We start from the raw sequence: 14,344 nt of genomic DNA on the forward strand, positions 1-14,344 counted from the left end.
AATCAAGATATTCTGAGTTACATTCAAGATGAGTGTTCTTACCTAAAATTTGATTTATTGTGGATGGTTTGACCTTATACTTAATTTGTTTTATACAAATGGTTTGTCCTATGATAGGTTTATTTCATGTGGATGGTTTATCCAAAATGTTTATATACATGCGCATTGAAATACATGCATTGAAATGTTGTTTTATATAATGCATCATTACATGTGGTTATGACATTGGCATGTGTGTTGGAAATGGGTAGTGTTTCCAGGTTGCTTTTGAGTGGGAACTCTAACGTGATTGTGGTGTGCTAGGTTCCTGTATTGATATTGACCCTCTTATGATGGGAGTTGTAACGATTGTTCTTGAGGTGTCATGGAGATGCGTTGATGTTGCCCTTCTTAAGCTAGGACCGCGTTATGCCAATGTGTCAATATGGTTATGTTGCCTTTAAAGAGATTGTTCTTTTCAGTGGTATGGGTTAAGCACTGTATGGGATTCTCTCACTTAGATGATTCAACATCTAATTTAGACTATGTTCGTGGAATATTCAAACGTTCCACATGAAAGCAGCTGTGCTAAGGGAATATAGGTTGTTGAGATGTAGCTGTTATTTACATTGGTGATCTTTAGCATGTATTTTAACTATGTTTGAGGTGTTTAGTTGTTGTTGCTGAGAGATGAGTCTCTATGTAGTTTGGTTTCATTAAAAATCTGAATGAACCTAGTATATACAAGAAAGTCACTGGGAGTGTGCGAGCTTTGCTGATCTTGTATGTGGATGATATCCTTTTAATGGGAAATGATGTTGGCATGTTGATATCAATAAAATTATGGTTATTCAATAAATTCTCCATGAAGGATCTAGGAGATGTGACCTATATCTTGGGAATCAACATTTGTAGAGATAGAGATAATAGATTAATATGTCTCTTCCAGAGTCTGTGCATAGAAAAGATACTAAAGAGGTTTAGCATAGAGAATTCCAAGAAAGGTTTCATACCTTTTAGGCATGGAATTCATCTCTATAAAGGGATGTCTCCCAAGACACCTGAAGAGAAAAAGAGAGAGAGAGAGAGAGCATGGAAAAGTTCCAATCTAATATGGATGATTGAAAGTTTACATCAGAGTTTGTATTTGTTTGTAATGGAGGAGCAGTTAATTGGAAGAGTTTCAAGAAAGAAATAACTGCAAACTCCACTACGAAAGCTGAATATGTTGCGGCATGTGATGTTGTAAATGAGGCTGTTTGGATGAGAAAGTTCATTGTTGAATTGGAGGTAGTTTCGTCCATTAAGTTGTCAATATCTCTATATTGTGACAACAATGGGGCTATTGCACAATTCCGGGAACCCAAGTCTGGCTAAAAGTCCAAACACATTGAGCGACGTTTCCATTTGATCTGAGAGATCATAGTATGTGGTGATGTGCAACTGTAACAAATCGTTTCATTGGAGAATGTCACAAACTCACTGACCAAAGCACTATCACAGGGACAACTTTGATCGACCGTGCTCTTGGGTTTGGTCAACTAAACCATGGCAGAATCAGCCGTTTGGTTTTTGAACCAATCAACCGAACCTTTTAAAATGGTTTACCATTTCCTTAAAACTAGTCGACCATTTCTAACAGCGAGGGTTGTGATTTCACACTATTTCTTTGTTGTTTCTACAATTGATCGTATGGATGCGTGTAGGATGAGGATGATGATAGTAAAGCAAGATCGCTACAGGGCAAGTAACGTAGTTTAAAAATTTTGAATCTTACCCCAATTCCGGCGATTGGATTAACATCGAAATTAAATCATTCACATATAAATAAAATAAATCTGATATTTAGATTTTCGAGTCGTTCGCGGATTCAAGCATTCCAAGTGTCCGGCCTTTAACTCGTTATACGCAGCATGCGTCCATTAGCAAGGAGAGCGGAATAAGAGTGCTAGCTCCTTCTCCTTTTTGCAGTTTGTGTATGGATGAAAAAGAACGCCCACGTTTCAAATTGATACCAAAAAGAAACGGGAAAGAGTGAAGTGCATTCATTTTTCAACTCTTGAAAAACCACACAAAATAATCACTTTCATCTATTTTGGGCAACCCATAAAGGGATATTTATAAACAGCTCTAGGGTTTCTTAAACCGTAATGGATATAGGCCGGCCAATTTAATTTAGTCCAATTAAGAACGTAATTAAATGGGTTTATTCTAGTCCAACTAGAAATATAATTAAATGGCCCAAATCCTATTATGGGTTTAAATATAATATTCAGCCCAAATCCAATTTAGCTTAAATATAATATTTAATATTTGGTCCAAATCTAATTTAGTCAAAATATAATATTTAATTTAATATTTGACCCAAATATTTTATTTAGTCCAAATATTAATTTAAACCCAAATATATTTTATTTCCTATTTACCACTCTAACGAATAGAAAATTATTAAATTAAAAACTTCTTCTTAATTTAATCAATTGTCATTTTAGAAAACTTTTTCCATTATGACGACCCCTTATCATATCGACGTCATTACTTTCCTTTGTTATTTTTTCTTGAGAACCTACGACGGCATAACTTTTTGGCGAAGTGTCCCACTTAACCATACGTCCGCTCTCTTAGTTTAAGCCAAGGACTACACCTTTTGCATATGACTCATTAGGCTTCCGAATATGTTGGCAATGTGTTGGTACGAACACATAAGACAAGATTGACCTCTAGCAAGGAGTCATGCTTACCCAATTATTCAGAAGGATTCATAATCCGCAAATAACCTTTCACGAGCATGGTTATCGTGTAATTCGATCCTCTCATCAATGTATCTTATGTAATCTCTCAAGTCTGGTAATGTGTTGTTTGATTATGATCACATGGGTTTTTCTTCGGTCATTCAGATATCTTCACTTAATAGAAAGTGAATCAATAACTTCTTATTGATCTCTTTCACCATGACCATGGATTTAAAGTGAATATTCACCAAAGGCGTCTTAGATACAACATCCTCAATCAAGGGATAGATGAGTCCCATCTTGGTTATACACCCATCTCCATATGCCTCACCATATGCCCAACGATTGTCCACCTGCAGCCTTTGTCTTGGCCCATCGAAACGATGTCAAAGCATATCGGTCTTCTTATGAGATGACCGTGACAACCTTAGGTCCAAAGATTAGTTACACCCATCTCGTATGAGAATTCCGTCAACATATAACCAAAATGGATTCTCATGGCGAGTCATGTCCAGTGACACGTTCTCCAACATTGGTCACCTATGTACTTGTCTAAGCATCCCCATGCCTATGGGTGTGAGACCCTTATTGCTATCACATAGCAAAAACATAACACATACAAGTCTTACCGTAATTTTCAATGTCCATTCTTGACATTGCTACGACTTGGGACTTTTAATGATGTATGAAAACTGTGATGCATCATCTCACATCTTTATAGATTAATCACAGTATACATCATATAGACTTCTATCTAGTTTCATTTGGTTATTACAATAATAACAAGAAACTAATAGAATAATTTCTTGTGAATTTGAACAACTCCTTATTCAAATAATAAACATGATTACAATTGTTAGTGTACAACATGTCTAATTTGATTGGGTTTAAAGCACCTAAACTAACAAATGACGGCAAGGACGGTGTGCTTGGGGCACGCCTCTCTCTCCTCAACTTTGTCTCATCTCTCTCTCCTAGTTGTTTGTTTGGATTTGTTGGTATTTATGGTTTTAGGGCATGATATAAAAAGGAAGAAAAAGAAAAACATCGAAGGCTTTTGCATTGCAATAGTTGCCAAGTTTACTCTCTCGGCCATTACGTTTTCTTCTCAGTCCAGAGCCCTCTGAGACCCTTTCCTTCCTTACTCCCATTGTTTGATTGTTGCTAGTGTAGAAAAGCTAATCCTATAAAGTGTCTATTGGATTTGGAATCCCATTTCTCTAAACTTGATTCCAGCTTAATCACCTACAGGAGGCTTGTCTACCACATAGACTCTCTTGTATGTTTCAACCATTATTTGGAGTGTGGACTTACCAGGGCCCTTGTAGTTTCAAGGGTCGGACTAGTCATCCAGCTTGTTGTTCGGAGCAGTAGATGACTGCTTGGTAAATCCATTCAAGAGCTATTGGTGAGCAACAGTTGTTGCCCCAGGAGGAATCTGAATTCAAATTCTACTTCAAAACCAAACTTCTAGTGAGGTATATTGTTAAAACCCCTATGGTTTGTTTTTGGTTTCTTTGCATATGGTTGTCTATACCGAGTCTTGCAAGGTGCTCTTGAACTTTATTCTACTGCGTTCGTATTCAGGTTTTTCGAAAAAGTTTTGAAAATGGTAAAACTCTTGCATTGATACACCATATGTTGGTGTTCCCCTTCAACAACATATATATATATACACCATATGTTGGTATATATTTGACCATCACCTTGGGTACACCATCCAATTTTAATTTTAGTTTAAGCTTAATCCAATTTGTTAATTTTTTGATCTTCCAAGTCTACTCCACTTGTAAAACTAAAACTTAACAAGTTACTTTTTTCATTCTAAATTTGATTTCATGTATTTTTTAACCTAAAGCTATTTTCCAAATTTAATAAGTTATTTTCAAATAAGAGATAAAATTACAATTATTCTCAATTCTCCTCTAATTTTTTTTTTTTAAAAAAAAAGCAACCAATGGTTGGTAACCTCTAGTTGCCGAAGGTCATTTGAAGAGAGAAAGGAAAGATGATGATAATGAACGTAGATGATAATGATAAATTTAGGCTATATTTGGGTTCATCTAACCACTCGGGTTTATCACTGATTCATTGTGCGCACGCAAAGAGAGAGAGAGAGAGAGAGATCATTTACATCGTTGTTGTTTCTGTCGAACCATTGCTGCCAAACCATCTTGTTATCCCACCATTCAGATCCTTCCAAATTTGGATTGACTATGATCCAAAATTCATCGTTGATCATTTTGTTTAGCATTCTTGTCTGTAAATGTTCGGTATATGAAGTGTAGTATTCTAGCATAAGCACATACATATAAACCTACACTTACTTTAGCCATGCTTTTTCTAAATTGCTTTTCTAACTGGTTCCTAGTGACTTGGCGAGTTGATAGATTCGAGTAAATGGGACGATGCATGCTTAGGGTTAGTTGTTAACCACAAATTTTCACAAGTGCAAAAGTGAGAAAAAAAGAACTCACTAACAACAAATGTGAAGGAAGTATATGGGGGTCGGGTTTCATGCTTCCACTAACCTTCTTCCTAGTTGGGTGAATGAGAAGACGATGAGTTACTAATACCTCGGTTATCTTTAATTGATAGATTTTAATCAAATGTCCTTCCCTAATAAATAAATAAATATAAAGTAAGATAAGAAATAATATCTTACAAATAACAAATATGTTAGGTCCTATCAAATACAATCATTGTAGTTATTATTATGCACTGTGAGAGCACAAATCCAACATTTTTCCAAAAGCGGCCGGTATTTGAGTTCAGGTTTAGTCAATAATAATAATAAATATACAGATACACACACTAACGATACGCTATTCTTATTCTGCGGTGCGGTGAACTTTCAAAACTTCAGGCGAATGGAAAAGAAATACGGAAGAGAATATTTTATTTTAATGTGGCGGCGCTAAATTATCCCCAAATTTGAAGCTTCAGAGAATCTGGGCTGTCCGTGGGGAGGGGGCGGCCTGTCCTAAATCGGGAATTAATCTTTTGGTACAAAGAAAGAGGAATTTCCTGGCTCTCCAGTCTCCACTCTCCTGGTTCAATTCAGTTCTAGGGTTTATGCATTACCGCTTCATCTATGCATAAGAAAACCCACTGCGCCTATTCCCATCTACACAATTTCAACGTGTGTTAAGAGCTTTCTCAACTTCACAAATCAATGGGTCGCTCTCGCGGAAATTTTCACGCTGATGAAGATCCCAGCCAAAGGTTTAAAATTTTCGTCGCTTTCTTATCCAATTCAGTCTGAATTCCTGAAGTTTTGCTTTCGGATTTCCTGTTATATATACCTGTGTTTTTATACATTTATGCTTTCATATGTCGCTGTGTGTAGAGTGTTCCAGTTTTTAATTCGGCCTGGCCGTTAATTGGTACCTAATTGTGTCAATTATAAGGTCTTCTTGCCTTGTAGGGAAAATGGAGTGGAATTCCTAATGTTGGTTGCTAGGTCGATGTATGGTCTCATTCACCTATTCCCCAAATCCTTTTGATTCCATGTTAGATAGATGACTTCGTTTCCATAAAGCATAAGTTATCAAGGAAGCGCCCAGTGATATACTGACCTGCATGAATTGCTTTGTTGCAGTAGAATGATATTTTTCTATTTCATTATTTCGAACCTCTTTTTAGATATGAAGTAATTTTGAGTATACTGTGTCACAATATGTGCACTTGGGTTACAGTTGAGTGCATGACTTGAAACTGTTATATGAAGTTTGTTTCTCTGGTAATAGTATGCTATAGATGTTAAAATAATTGTCCCTATTTCTCTGAATCAAATTTGATTAGCCGATCTGCAGAAATTAGAACTTCATGTTGGAAGAAGGATATTTCAAATGAATGTGACCTAGTTTTTCACTTATAGAAAAAGGACTCAACTTTCCAGCTAAGGGCATACCTAACTCATTGCTTCTGTAGCACTTAATGTCCCAGCCATGGGAAGTAGCATAGTTCTTGAATTTCACTCTCACGGTAAACTTGAGCTATCTACACTGGCAAGATAATGCTGAATTTTGTTGCCTTTTGTTTTCTTTAATTCAATGCTTGGATACTAAGGTGTTTTTATATTTTTAGATTTACCAATATAATGTAGTAGTTTAGAATGATGGGTTTTTGGATATCCACTTTTCTTTTTTTCCCTTTTTAAGTCAACCTCTTCTAGGAATTGTTATTGCGTTCTTTCACTTTATTTATCCTCTTTACATGCCTAATCATTCATCTTGTAAGTTTGATTTTGTGTTCTCATATTTTACACATATTTCCTATAAGTTCTTTAAGTTCAATAAATTATTTATTAATTCATTTGTTTGAATGTTTAATTTGTTTTTCTAAAGATCATTTCTGCAATGCAGATCAAGGCGAAAAAAGAATGCTTCAACTGGAGAAAATCTAGAATCCACAACAGCAGGTACTTAGCAGACACTTTAGTTTCTTTGATGAAGCTTGTTAAGGAGTTTGTTGGATTTCTGGTGCTGCCTCAAACATTCCAAGGTGTAGCAAATGAAATAAGAATACCATATTTTTTTCTTATTACTTCTTTTTCTTGAAACCCCAAGCTCTTTTTGTTACTCACCTGGTAATGAAGTGGATAATCAATGTGAATGTGGAGGCTACATGCCACAAGATCTGTTTAGGTCACATGATGAGGTGTTCCTTGACATAATTTTTGTTTCATATATCAATCACGATTACCTGGGCATAGGTGCCTTAAAATTCTACAAAGTAATTTGGTCTATTTACTGTTGAAATATAATGCTTCAGTTAACCGCATATCCATGTACAGAATAAAAGGACGTATATATGCTATGCTCTTGTTATTATGTGACAATCGCTTAGATATTTTTATTACTCATTTTTCTCTCTTATAGTTTTTAACTTTGTGGTGTTAGGCCAAGGAACAGGTGAAGGGAAGAAGGCTTTGTACCACTGCAATTACTGCAACAAAGATTTAACAGGGAAAATTCGTATCAAGTGTGCTGCGTGTACTGATTTTGATCTATGCATAGAGTGTTTTTCTGTTGGCGCTGAGGTGACGCTTCATAAAAGCAATCATCCTTACAGGGTCATGGTTAGTAAGATTGTTTGAGTTTCTCCTTATACCTTGTTGATCTGTATAGTTATTCCATAATATTGAGTTGTGAATATCACACCCCACAGTGAGACTGGCTGTGAACCTTGAGCATTATCTCAAGGAAGCTATAAGCCTTAGTTAAACTTAACTTTGTGTGTGTTTGTGTATTCCAAGAACTTTTTTCAAATAATAGTTTTAAAAGCATTTAACTTGATAAAATATCCTATCAACACAAATCTGGATGCCGCTTCATGCATTTACTACTGCATATGGTCATGGAAGTTGTAAACTTTCTCCAAATTTACTAGTTCCAGTAAGCTGCTATGTTATTTGACTTTAATAATTAGAGTACTAGAACTTGGATCCGAATGAAAGTGCACGGCCTTTTAATTTTCTTGTACTATACAACATGCTGAATGTTTATTAGCTTTGTGCTAATGCTTCATGTATTTTATTTGAACAGGACAGCTTATCTTTCCCACTTATCTGCCCAGAATGGAATGCAGATGAAGAAATTTTGCTTCTGGAGGTAGCTTTCATTTCCATAGTCCCTTTATTGCGTGTTTGAATTTTGAATTGTCCTTGGTGTGTTAATTTGCTTCATTAATATGATATCTGGGTTATAACCTTTTTTTTTTTGGGTGGGCGTGGGGGGGTTCTGCTTTTTCTAGGGGATTGAAATGTATGGTATGGGAAATTGGGCAGAGATTGCTGAGCACGTTGGGACAAAGAGTAAAGAACAATGTATTCAACACTACAAAACTGCCTACCTGAACTCACCATACTTCCCTCTGCCGGTACAAGAATGAATAGTGTTTCTTCGTTTATGGGTTCTAGTTTTCCATATGCATAATTGTCTTGTACAAACATATGTTTTCTAGGACATGACTCATGTTGTTGGCAAAAATAGAAAGGAACTTCTCGCTATGGCCAAAGGGCATGGTGAAGACAAGAAAGGTTTGTGACATAATGTTCCTCCATTATCTTTCTTCTGGTTTCTTGTTTTTGGAATTGCTTTAGTGATGGATTTTCTTAAATTTGCATTTGACAAACATCATGGAGGATAATCTTTATGGAGATATGCCTTGTAATATCAGGAAGTTTGGCCAAGTTCAAGAGAACCAACTGTAGCTTGGCCAGTATCTAGTTTTCATCATAAATTTACAAATATTTCCTTGCATAGTGTGGTCATTTTGTATTGGATTCAGGAATTCATACTTTTCTGTTAAATTGTTGATTTGTGGGCCGCAAACATGCTGTCATGTAGAAATGGGCTCTTTCTTTGTAGAATGACATTTCATATTGTCAACTCTTGATAGGTATGACAGGAACATCTTCCCTAGGTGAGCTTACTTTGAAGGATGAATCTCCATTTCCCTCTTCTAGAATCAAGTACAACTATCATTCTCTTCCATATATGGATTTTCCTGGTTTTTCTCGTATACGTCTCTTGATTTGAATTCTTTTGCATGTAAATGATTAGGGTTGAAGATTCAAATAAAAATGGTTCATCTGGCCGATTGGTATCTTCTGGTAAGCAACTTTTTGGTTGCTTTGCTACTACTGATTTTTCAAGGTTGTCTTAAATAACTATTTGGTGTATCAGTTGCATTTTTTTTTATTTGTTCTAACTGCAACAGGCAGACTCAAAGGCCATCCTAACCACACTAATATTGCAGGAACAACTGCCACTAAGGGGTCAAACATAGCGCAGGTCAAGAATAGCCCCAGTTCCATAAAAGTGGAAGGTATGACATTCTGCGTTTCTTCCATATATTTGCAGATAGCTGACAAAGAATTCTATTGGTTTATTTACTTCTGTAGATTAATTCTAAACATTTTGGCAGACAATCTAGTGGACAGGAGTTTTGGGGGCAAGAAACTTAAACCTCCAAACGAGGGCCCAACTTTGTTGGAGTCAAGTGGTTATAACCCCAAAAGGCAGGAATTTGATCCAGAATATGATAATGATGCTGAACAATTGCTTGCTGACATGGAATTCAAGGAAACTGACACCGAAGAGGAGCGCGAGTTGAAGTTGAGGGTCCTACATATCTATGCAAAGAGGTGTCTTGCCATTATTATCTGTTTCTTCCATTTGATTGTGCACTTAGTTATTCCATTTTATAAATATGTTTAGGGACTGGGACTTTCCGAAAATGTCATTAGTCAATGATTAATTTTTGCCAAAAAAGAAAATGAAAAGTGTGGAAGCTACTTTAAGTAATAAAACCAAAACAAGTTTAACATATTACAGGAAGATCAGATAATGTTTACTTGGACTAGAGATTAATTTTTCGGCCAAATTTTTCTCACAGATAGGTTAGAAGACTATCTGATAAATCATAAGAATGTAGAATAATAATAATAATAAGCCTTTATCTGGCTAATTGGGGTTGGATAAATCCTAAGAACGTACATGATGAAATGTGATGGATTACAATAATGATGAAGAATGTAAGTTTAAGGCATACCTCTACAGATGACATATTCTGGTACTATGAATTTATTTATCACCCGTCACAAGTTCTTGATGGTTCAGAATGCTATTCTCCTAAGAATTATATCTTCTTCCTTCCACCCGCTTCCCGCCCATTTTCTTTTGTTTTCCTTTTCTGTTGTGGGCTCATGGTTCAAAATAAATTATTGGTAGGCTTGATGAGAGGAAAAGGAGGAAGGATTTCATCTTAGAAAGGAATTTGCTCCAGCCAAATTTGTTTGAGAAGGACTTATCTTCCGAAGAGAAAGAAATCTGCCGTCATTATGATGTCTTTATGCGTTTTCATTCCAAAGAAGAGCATGATGACTTACTTAAGACTGTTATCCAGGAATATCGAATTATGAAAAGGATTCAAGAACTCAAGGTATATGATAAGTTGAATTTTTCTGTAATACTGCTTTTCCTCACAGAATAAACGATTGTGTTTCCTCTTTTTAACGAAATAAGCATCATCACGATAAATCAATGGATTTTTTTTTATTTCTAAAATTTGGGTTGAGTTACCGTTTTGTTGTTGCATTATTTTGAGTTTTTGTTTTTATTTTTTATTTTTTACATTTCAAAATGCAAACTAATGATACAGGAAGCCAGAACTGCTGGTTGTCGATCATTAGTCCAAGCTGAGCGATATCTTGAACAGAAAAGGAAGAGGGATGCTGAAGAAAGTGGACGTAGCACCAAATTAAGTACTCAGTCGGGTCGGAGCAGTCTGGGTTGTCTCCCACCCCCTGAGTCAGTGATGAGTGATTCAAATATGAGAGCTACAGGACAGGCAAATTCAGGTTCTCTTGCTGACTTAGATATTATGGCACTTCCAGGGGCTGAGTTGCTATCTGAATCTGTAAGTATCCCTAGTTTCTTTTATCAAAGTTGAAACAGGTTGTTCTACTCTAAGTCTGCAGTTCTTGATCAACCAATCCTTGCTTTCAAAAATAGATATGATTCGATCTTTAGTCTTTCTCAGATACAAATTAAGTTAACGGGAGTTTTATCAGTGAGTGAATTTCTTTGCGTCCTGATTACATTGCTCAAACCAAGGGGGGGTTATAGGGCTGACCATTGGATTAGTGACCTAAACTGATATGCCTGCAGTGCCAGCGCCAAAAACATCCAGAGGCAGAGTCTATGTATGCGAGTGTCCTGCTTTTTGATGGCTGTTTAAAGCATTTAGTTTGGGATTTTACGTTTTCTTCTTTTGGGGGGATCATATATAAATGCCAATCATGCTGTATGGATTAGTTGTTTCATTTGCCTTTCTGGCTGGCATGTATAAATTAATTACTCATTCAATCTAATTATTTTTATTCATTGGCATGTATATATATGTGTGTGCGTGTGTGCAGGAGAAAAGACTTTGCCGCGAAATCAGGTTATCACCACCAGAGTACCATAAGATGCAAGAGATCATGACCGTCCAAATCCTCAGTGGCACCATTGCCAAGAAATCTGACGCCTATCCCTTTTTCAACAAAATCGAACACAGCAAAGTTGATAGAGTTTATGACATGCTGGTGAGAAAGGGTTTTACTCAATCATGAACACAGAGACGTCTGTCACCCAACCCACCCTCCAACATGTTCACCCTTTCCCGAGCTACAATAATAATTATATGTAATGTAACTAATCCATTCTGTTCTACACACTGATTGAATCAATAATATATGCATTCTCTATTTTCGTCCGTGTAGTGTCTGTTTGTCTTTTTCCTTGTTAATAAAACCTTTTTTGGCTAAATAATTAGTATATGGTCTGTTGTTTAATCCAACAAATTTTACTTTTTGAGTGTTGACCGTGAGCTTCCTCTTTTAGTTGCCACATGTATATGTCGTTTGTTGTTTGATGTGGAGGCCAGTCCAAAACCAAGTTCACCAAGTCCACAGAAGAAAACAATCTCAAATAAGCATAACCTTCCTTATAAAGATATATATATATATATATATATAGAAATTCCAGTCCGACAATTTACAAAACTAGAGAAAACTAACCGATATGTACGTCGTAGACCTAGCTAGCCTAACCAAATACACCCATCATCATTAATATTATCATATATATCATAGCAACGCAAACGCAACTAGAAGAGAGGAGCATGCATGCATGTATATTATGCACGGCGATGGCGGTCATTCAGTCAGAGCAAGAAAGAGAGGACACAGAGAGAGGATAGGCGAAGGTGTTGGCATAGATAAAAGAGAGAGCCTCGCCGGGAAGCATGGGTTGGCCGTCGTTGACAAGGCAGTCATCGTAGGCAATTCGCTTAAACAGGCGAGGGTCGATCTGACTGGCAGAGCTGAACCATCCGCAGCTTAAATGTATGTCCGAGACGCTGCAACCCGTGGCGCAACCGTTCACTATTTGGACAGTGTATGTCGGAATCCCATTTGGAAGTGGGTTTGTTGGTCCTTGAGATATCACCACGTTGCCCTTGGAACACGTTTCCCCTATTCGATTCATCCACCCCCCATTCTCCTCCTCATCCTCATCTATTTCATCATTCAAAACAATATCGATCTTAAGAAACAACTTAAACAATAATACAAAGATAGACCCATGAACCACCCCAATCGAAGTGCACCATTATTAATGTTCTAACCGAATAAAACATAACAAAAAAAGAAACATCAATATATAGGAATAAAGAATGGCTTACCACCCAAGTCCATCAGCTTGCGAGCTGCAAAGCCATTAGTGTTTTCCTTGGAAAACAGCAGTTCATGGAAGGCAGTAATATCGTCAGTACTAGTAGTAGTACCCCTGGTTTCATGTGCCCAATGTTTCCCCTCGACTGCAGCATTAATAAATAAGACGTTGAACAGTCATTAATTATTACACAAACTAATAATATGTACGTCCGACCTCTGAATATACTATCTTCTGATATTTATTGCATGGTGATCCAACGGGGTACTATATCGACCCACCCAACAAGTGCACAAAGCTTCTGGTAAAACTAATGTTGCTTGAAACGGAAGAGAAAGGGAAGCATTAAAAACGAAGAAGAGATGTCTGTTAATTAATGTTAAGCGGAAGAGAAAGGGAAAGATAGAGACAGTACGTACCAGAAAAGGTGGCACAGATGAAGCCCAAGGCCAAAACCATGGAGGCCATGCAAATCATACCAGCAGCACCAGGATTTGTCATATACATTACCCCTCGATTCTCCTCTTGGCAATGTGCTTCTGACTATATATATAAATATATGCTGCAAAACAACTCATTTGGAAGTCACCATCAACACACAGCCATTCACAAAATGCAACTATACGTAAGAAAAAAAACTACAAGAAACAGTTGCAGAAGGAGAGAGCAATTTTTACAGTTGGAAGAGTGTGTTGGGCACTAGGGAAAAGTAAGACGGTGTTGAAGATGAGAGGACGGGCATTGGTACTACTTACACAAGCTAGCTAGCTCGCTGTAAATTAAGTTCAATTACCAAACTGTAAAGGCAAATCCAGCACGTCTGAACAACTAGGATCCCTGGAAATTTATAGTACGAGCCTAGCTACTGCTAACTGGAAATGGGCTTACTTTCAGAGCGTATTACACGAATGCCACCCACCGGCCCCTTGTAGTTAAGAACCATTAACTCTTATTGGAAAAGCCCTCCTACTTTATTGCGTTTGCGTTTGCTTGCCTGCCATTAAGTGCTTCATTTACCGGCGACGGTCAACCCAGTCAGCCATATGGAATTCGTTAAACAAAGGACGGCTTTTTCCAGGTAGAAGAGAAGATAGGATAAATGCACGTCATTTATTTCAACAGGTTTACTATGAAGTGCTTTTTAAGTTACCTGTTATCTATATGGTGTATTTAATGCATTTTAGTTTTAGCATTAAACACTTCTGTCTATTAATTGATAACAAAACTCTTATTTAAAAATGAGACGTATTTATTGTATATTTTAATTAGTAATCTTAAATATTAAAAATAATTATTAATATTAAATTTTTTTATAATATATATTTTATTTTTAAGTTGCAATAATAAGAAAATCCACCTAGAGTCAAAAACTAATACTAGGGCTTCAATTAAAGTAGTCTTTGTTAA

General features: G+C 36.5%; 2 protein-coding genes across 2 annotated transcripts; one reads left to right on the forward strand and one right to left on the reverse strand.

Moving 5' to 3' along the window:
• The first annotated feature begins 5,539 nt into the window (after positions 1 to 5,539).
• LOC127795931 (transcriptional adapter ADA2b-like) lies at positions 5,540 to 11,978 on the forward strand. The gene is made up of 13 exons (XM_052327913.1): positions 5,540 to 5,936; positions 7,079 to 7,134; positions 7,616 to 7,794; positions 8,261 to 8,326; positions 8,469 to 8,594; positions 8,679 to 8,754; positions 9,117 to 9,189; positions 9,281 to 9,330; positions 9,477 to 9,545; positions 9,645 to 9,864; positions 10,451 to 10,661; positions 10,881 to 11,138; positions 11,641 to 11,978. Exons 1-13 carry the CDS (start codon positions 5,887 to 5,889, stop codon positions 11,833 to 11,835), a joined length of 1,629 nt encoding a protein of 542 aa, XP_052183873.1. The 5' UTR covers positions 5,540 to 5,886; the 3' UTR covers positions 11,836 to 11,978.
• Positions 11,979 to 12,271: 293 nt separating this feature from the next.
• On the reverse strand, positions 12,272 to 13,745 carry LOC127795727 (TPD1 protein homolog 1-like). The gene is made up of 4 exons (XM_052327592.1): positions 13,693 to 13,745; positions 13,357 to 13,499; positions 12,948 to 13,082; positions 12,272 to 12,780 (listed from the first exon to the last, which is right to left on the reverse strand). Exons 2-4 carry the CDS (start codon positions 13,442 to 13,444, stop codon positions 12,425 to 12,427), a joined length of 579 nt encoding a protein of 192 aa, XP_052183552.1. The 5' UTR covers positions 13,445 to 13,499; positions 13,693 to 13,745; the 3' UTR covers positions 12,272 to 12,424.
• Between the last annotated feature and the right edge of the window lie 599 nt (positions 13,746 to 14,344).

Source organism: Diospyros lotus, chromosome 2, assembly GCF_014633365.1.
Source record: "Diospyros lotus cultivar Yz01 chromosome 2, ASM1463336v1, whole genome shotgun sequence".
In the NCBI taxonomy this organism is placed as follows: domain Eukaryota; kingdom Viridiplantae; phylum Streptophyta; class Magnoliopsida; order Ericales; family Ebenaceae; genus Diospyros; species Diospyros lotus.